The sequence below is a fragment of the Chiloscyllium plagiosum genome, chromosome 3 (genome assembly GCF_004010195.1).
Source record: "Chiloscyllium plagiosum isolate BGI_BamShark_2017 chromosome 3, ASM401019v2, whole genome shotgun sequence".
In the NCBI taxonomy this organism is placed as follows: Eukaryota; Metazoa; Chordata; class Chondrichthyes; order Orectolobiformes; family Hemiscylliidae; genus Chiloscyllium; species Chiloscyllium plagiosum.
This window is the reverse complement of record NC_057712.1, coordinates 41,528,908-41,535,270: the sequence shown is the minus strand read 5'-3', so window position 1 is coordinate 41,535,270 and position 6,363 is coordinate 41,528,908. Positions and strand designations below refer to the sequence as shown.

The 6,363-nt window shown below is 40.9% G+C and overlaps 1 protein-coding gene across 3 annotated transcripts in view; it reads right to left on the bottom strand.

Moving 5' to 3' along the window:
- The window catches only part of shprh (SNF2 histone linker PHD RING helicase), a 107,154-nt gene that overhangs the window by 46,267 nt on the left and 54,524 nt on the right, over positions 1–6,363 (bottom strand). For all 3 annotated transcript variants that reach the window (XM_043681136.1, XM_043681144.1, XM_043681152.1), the window contains 2 exons: positions 3,614–3,777; positions 2,198–2,454 (listed from right to left, as the gene is read on the bottom strand). In XM_043681136.1, the coding sequence (XP_043537071.1) occupies positions 2,198–2,454; positions 3,614–3,777 (421 nt within the window). The remainder of the gene's footprint in view (positions 1–2,197; positions 2,455–3,613; positions 3,778–6,363) is intronic.

The following is a 6,363-nucleotide window of genomic DNA, read 5'->3' as shown; positions in this document are numbered from 1 at the left end:
AGTTCTGTATCCAAATGGCTAGTTCTCCCTGTATTCCATGCGATCTAACCTTGCTAATCGGTCTCCCATTGGGGAACCTTGTCGAACGCCTTACTGAAGTCCATATAGATCACACCCACTGCTCTGCCCTCATCAATCTTCTTTGTTACTTCTTTAAAAAAAGTCAATCAAGTTCGTGAGACATGATTTCCCACGCAAAAAGCCATGTTGACTATCCCGAATAAGTCCTTGCCTTTCCAAATACATGTACACCCTGCCCCTCAGGATTCCCTCCAACAACTTTCCCACCACTGAGGTCAGGCTCACCGGTCTATCGTTTCCTGGCTTGTCTTTACCACCCTTCTTAAACAGTGGCACCACGTTTGCCAACCTCCAGTCTTCCGGCACCTCACCTGTGACTATCGATGATACAAATATCTTAACTGTTTCAAGACATCCAGCACTTCCTCCTCTGTAATCTGGACATTTTGCAAGATATCACCATCCATTTCCCTACAGTCTATATCTTCCATATCCTTTTCCACAGTAAATACTGATGCAAAATATTCATTTAGTATCTCCCCCATTTTCTGTGGCTCCACACAAAGGTCGCCTTGCTGATCTGTCAGGGGACCTATTCTCTCCCAAGTTACCCTTTTGTCCTTAATATATTTGTAAAACCTCTTTAGATTCTCCTTGATTTTATTTGCCAAAGCTATCTCATGTCCCTATTTTGTCCTCCTGATTTCCCTCTTAATATACTCCAACTTTCTTTATACTCTTCTAAGGATTCACTCGATCTACCCTGTCTGTACCCTGACATATGCTTCCTTCTTTTTCTCTACAAACCCTCAATTTCTTTAGTCATCAAGCATATCTATGAACATCTGCCTCCAATCAGCTTTCGAAAGTAAAAATAAATCCTGCAATTCATGCCTTGGTTTGCTGAAAAAATCTGAATCTGAGTTTCCATGGAAAGACTGATGAAAATTGGACATTTACTTTCCGGAGTGGCATTCATGTGATTTTACAATTGCATCTTTGCTTAATAATCTATTCTTAATAATAAGTAAGTTCATTCTCCTTGAAAGTGGAGTCATTGGGAGAAAGGGCTGTGAAGAAGGCTTTCAGCATGCTTGCTTTCATCGATCTGAGCAATGAGTATAGAAGTTGGGACACCTTGATGTAGCTTGCTGTACAAGATGTTGGTAAGGCCACATTTGGCGTATTGTGTGCAGTTCTGGTCACCCTACTATTGAAAAGATATGATTAAACTAGATGAAGTACAGAAAAGATTTACTGGATGCTACCTGGACTGAAAGGTTTTAATTATAAGGAGAGGTTGGATAGACTGGGACTTCTTTCCATGGAGTATAAGAGTCTGAGGGGTGACCTTATAGAAGTCTATAAATTCATGACAGGCCTAGATAAGGTAGATAGCCAACAGTGTTTCCCCATGGTAGGGGAGTATAAAACTCAAGGACATAAGAGGGGGAAGATACACAAGAGTCCAGAGGGACAACTTTTTCACACAGAGGGTGGTGAGTGTCTGGAATGGGTTGCCAGAGGTAATGGTGAAAGTGAGTACAATTTTTTTCATTTAAGAAACATTTAAACAGGTACATGGATGGGATAGATATGTAGGGATAGGGACCAAATGCAGGCAAATGAGACTGTTTAATTGTGAAAACTGGGTGGCATGGGCAAGTTGGGCAAAGGGCCTGTATCCATACAATAGATCTGTATGATTCTAAATACATTCCTTTCTTTGTCTCCTTCCTTGTACACTTGTCTATGTGCATGTGTTATGACAATCATTTCCAGATTTAATAAACGAATAAACCATACGTCAGATTTAACCCTAAATAGTTTACTGTAGGTCACTTTAAAACTTCAACTGCACCAATAGAGATTTTGAGGGAAAACATGCATACCCTGTTTGAAGGAGAAAGAATAAAATAGCTCTGCTTACGTACAGGGAAATTTTCTTAAAAAGTTCAATTTACTTCTCTCTTCTAACGTACAAGGGTGAATGCTGACAAGAACTGGTTGAGCTTAGAGATTGGTTTCTATGTTGCCATTTCAATAAATGTATGCGCTGTGTGACTTTGACACAGTTTTACATTGCCTTAGAAATGTTATGGTTCAAACTTTGGGATCCCAATTGAATAAAATGGCCTGCTTCTCTGCTCTAACATTTAAGTAATTCGACATGTACCTCTTCTGCAGTGGGAGGAACTCTCCTCGTACAGCCTGTGGGTGACAGCATGCTTGTCTTAATCTCAGCAAGGGATACAGAATGGAACTAACTGTCCGCCTGTCCAGACTGCTCAACTTGGTATTCCAATCGAAAATCTTCCTCAGCTTTTGCAGTGCATCCTGGGAGCAAATCTCATGCTGCCGATGGTAAAAGTGTCTTTCTACTGGTGAAAATCGTAGCCAGTGAACTTCCTCGGTCTGAGGTGGGATCTGGATCTGGGAGAAAAGCAGCACACAAGAAACGCTGAGTTTATTGATCAAACCCATTAACACTCGGACAAACCTGAATGGTTTCACAGAAACATTCACAATTGCATCCTGGAATTTAAAGGTGGCATTGCACCGTAGCTAGCAGAGAAAGTGGTGAAAGATTAATGATTCAATTCCCAGTATTCCTATATGCTTTATGCTGGATATTATGTGAAAAATTAAATGAACAACACCTCAGTAGAATAGCCAAATAAATGGTTAATCAGAGATTGGGACACTATAATAAGGGATTATCAAATTTCAGACAAAAGCAATATAGAAAGCTCACTGCTCACTGCTTGAGCTGGGTAGAAAATAACAAATCACCCACACCCTAGCATAGCAGTGTTACAACTTCCCTCAACTAAATCCAGTCAGCACAGAAGTATACAGCCCAGCTTCTTACTGTATTTTGAGTGTTGTGAGGGGTGCCCATATTAACTGTTCGCTCTGTCTATGCCAACTGTAAAATTATGAAACTATTTGTTCTGGTGCATGTTTTCTCTCATTAATTACATTACTGGGTTAAAAACTGAACTGAACTGTACTCATCTTGCAGCTGTGTAATAGGTGGAATGATGCCAACGTATTGACTAACATCCTTTGCCTCATTACCGGAGAACCTCTGACCTGAAAACTGGATTGTAACATTTTACAGGTGCTTTTGGCAGCCAAATAATAATAAAAAAAGACTTTAGTGTCTTTACATGGGTAAATGAGGGACCTAACCCATAATTTCGGCACTCCCCCGTACTGTCTCAGTGGGAACAGTGTGTATCAACTAGATAGACATTGGGCCTAACCTGGCTTGAATTCATTCTGAGCTAAAGTTGTCAGGTAAAGGAGCTAGGAAAATCAAGGAGATTGAATTAATAGCTGCAATTGTCCATGTGTCCATCTCAACCAGGATTTAGTCAAGGACAGTGCTGGCAAGGCAAGAAGCCTGAAAATCATTGCTACTGAAGTGTGAGTTCGTCATGGAGGGCATGACAGAGACTGACAATTTGCCCAGATTATTTAGGTCAAGGCTTACCTTATAATCTGCTGAGAGCTTCCTTGTTTGGCTTTTGCATTCTCCCCCACCATCTCAAAGTATTTCTGCTAACATTTACACAGACACTGGTACCTGATCAAGCACATCTTTTTTTGCCGTTCTCCACATGATCTTTGCGATAAGGGTGTACATTGGAATTGGATTCTTCCTGCAGTAAGGTTGATATAGAAGTTGCTCCCACCAGTGTTTAACCCAGTATGGGTCTACACCCAAAAACAAAACTAATCCATACAGGTCTGAGGGAAAAAATGAGAAATATGTCAGGCACATCATTGGCAAAAGTTAAACAAAAATGAAAGTAATTTGACTGAGTCAGCATATGTACTTTTTCAGAAGCCCAAAATAAATCCTGATAGCTCCGTTAGTATCTAACTAACTTGAAAACAATATTTCCCATTTAACACATTGACACTCCCTGCACTCCTGTGCAACACTCAGCATATTCCTGTCAAAAATCTCTATTTCATTAGCAGTGTCTACCCATTTATTGAAAGAAATAGGTATACAAACAAAATACAGAAACCTTTGATCCATAATAATAACTAATTATCTTAAGATCGAAGTAGTAACACAAGTAACAAAGAAAGCAAGGATTTCAAGATTATGTATGTAACTGCTCTAATCAGAATATTTAGAGTCCAATAAGGATAAAGGATTATTCTAGCTCTAGTAAATTAAATAAAGTAGAAAATGGGGCGGCACAGTGGCTCGGTGGTTAGCACTGCTGCCTCAGCACCAGGGTCCCAGGTTCAATTCCAGCCGTGGGTGACTGTCCGCGTGGAGTTTGCACATTCTCCCAGTGTCTGGGTGGGTTTCCTCCGGGTGCTCCAGTTTCCTCCCACAGTCCAAAGATGTGCAGGTCAGGTGAACTGGCCATGTTGAATTGCCCATAGAGTTAGGTGGGAAATAGGTCTGGGTGGGTTACTCTTCGGGGGGTCGGTGTTGGGCCATAGGGTTTGTTTCTAGACTGTAGGTAATCTGATTTTTAAAAAATGCAAATACAGGACAACAATTTGAAACAACACCCATAACACAATTGCATGTGAATTACCAACTGAAGGAGGGAATTATTTGTTAACGGTAAAGTTAAAAATCACAACACCATTCTCCCCCACCACTTCAAAGTATTTCTGCTGACATCTACATGGACACTGGTACCTGATCAAGCACATCTTTTTTTAGCTGTTCTCCATATGATTTTTGCGATGAGGAAATCTAGGTTTGTTCAATATATTGTCTCAGTTACATGACACTGTAATCTTTTGCTATAAATTCTGTGTCTTACGATTCTGCTCCACAGCTCCCTGATGAAGAAGCAATGCTTCAAAAGTTAGTACTTCCAAATAAACCTGTTAGACTATAACCTGGTGTTGTGCGATTTATAATTTTGTCCATCCCAGTCCAACACCAGCACCTCCACATCATAGTTAAAGGTAGGTTGCCCCAAATGATGTTGCAATAATGGATATGTTGCAGATAAAGATTTTGAAATAGTATGTATTGTGGAATCATTTTTTAAGAGGATGCCATTCAAACCATTTTACTAGCACTTGTTCTTAAAGGAATTATCAAATTAACCCCATCTACCTTGTAGTCCTGCAAATGTTTCTACTTCAAGTGCTTATCCAATTTGGAATTTACTACTGCAGATGTTACCACTACCCTTTCAGGTTATGCATTTCAGATTAAAACAACTCGCTGCAGAATTCTCTCTCTTAGATCACTTGTGATTATTTTGCAATTAACATAAATTTGTTTCTTCTGATTACCAGTCCTCCTGTTACTAAGAGTTTCTCTTATTTATTTCGCCTAAATCCTTCATGATCCATGAATGACGGCAGTTTTTCCAATCTCTCAACCATAACTGAAATCTTTCACCCTGGTACTATTCTAGTAAATGCATTTTGAACCTTCTCTTCAGGCCTTGATATCTTTCCTAAAGTGTACTGTCCAGAAGGGAACACAGTACTGCAGCCGTCACTTAACCAGTGTTGTCTAAAGGTTTAGCATAACTTCCTTGTTTTTACAAGTCTCAATACCACCACTTATAAAGACAAGAATCTCATATGCCATTTAGTAGCTGGCTAAACGTATTCTGCCATCTTTAAAGTATTGTGTATGTGTAACATCAAGAATTGCCTAGTCCTGTACCCATTTCAATCTTGCACCACTTAGATAAAAACAATCTATCTCATTTCTACTATCAGAATGAAACACTTTGCATTTCATCTGCTACTTCACCAATCTATATTTTTTATTATATTTCTCAGTTTCCTATCATCTACACAATGTGAGATTATGTCCTGCATATCCATGACCAGGTCATTAATATGTGTAAACATCTGCACTGGTTCGGGCGACCGAATCAACACGGACATTTACTATAAACCGACCGACTCCCACAGCTACCTAGACTACACCTCCTCCCACCCTGCCCCTGTAAAAACGCCATTCCATATTCCCAATTCCTTAGTCTCCGCCGCATCTGCTCCCAGGAGGACCAGTTCCAATACTGTACAACCCAGATGGCCTCCTTCTTCATTTCCCCCCAGACGTCCCCAGACGTGATTGACGATGCTCTCCACTTCATCTCCTCAACTTCCTGCTCCTCCGCCCTTGAGCCCTGCCCCTCCAATCGCCACCAGGACTGAACCCCACTGGTCCTCACCTACCACCCCACCAACCTCCATATACATTGTTTCATCCGTTGTCATTTCCGCCACCTCCAAACGGACCCCACCACCCTCCGTGACTCCTTCGTCAGGTCCACACCCCCACCAACCCAACCTCCACTCCCGGCACCTTCCCCTGCAACCGCAAGA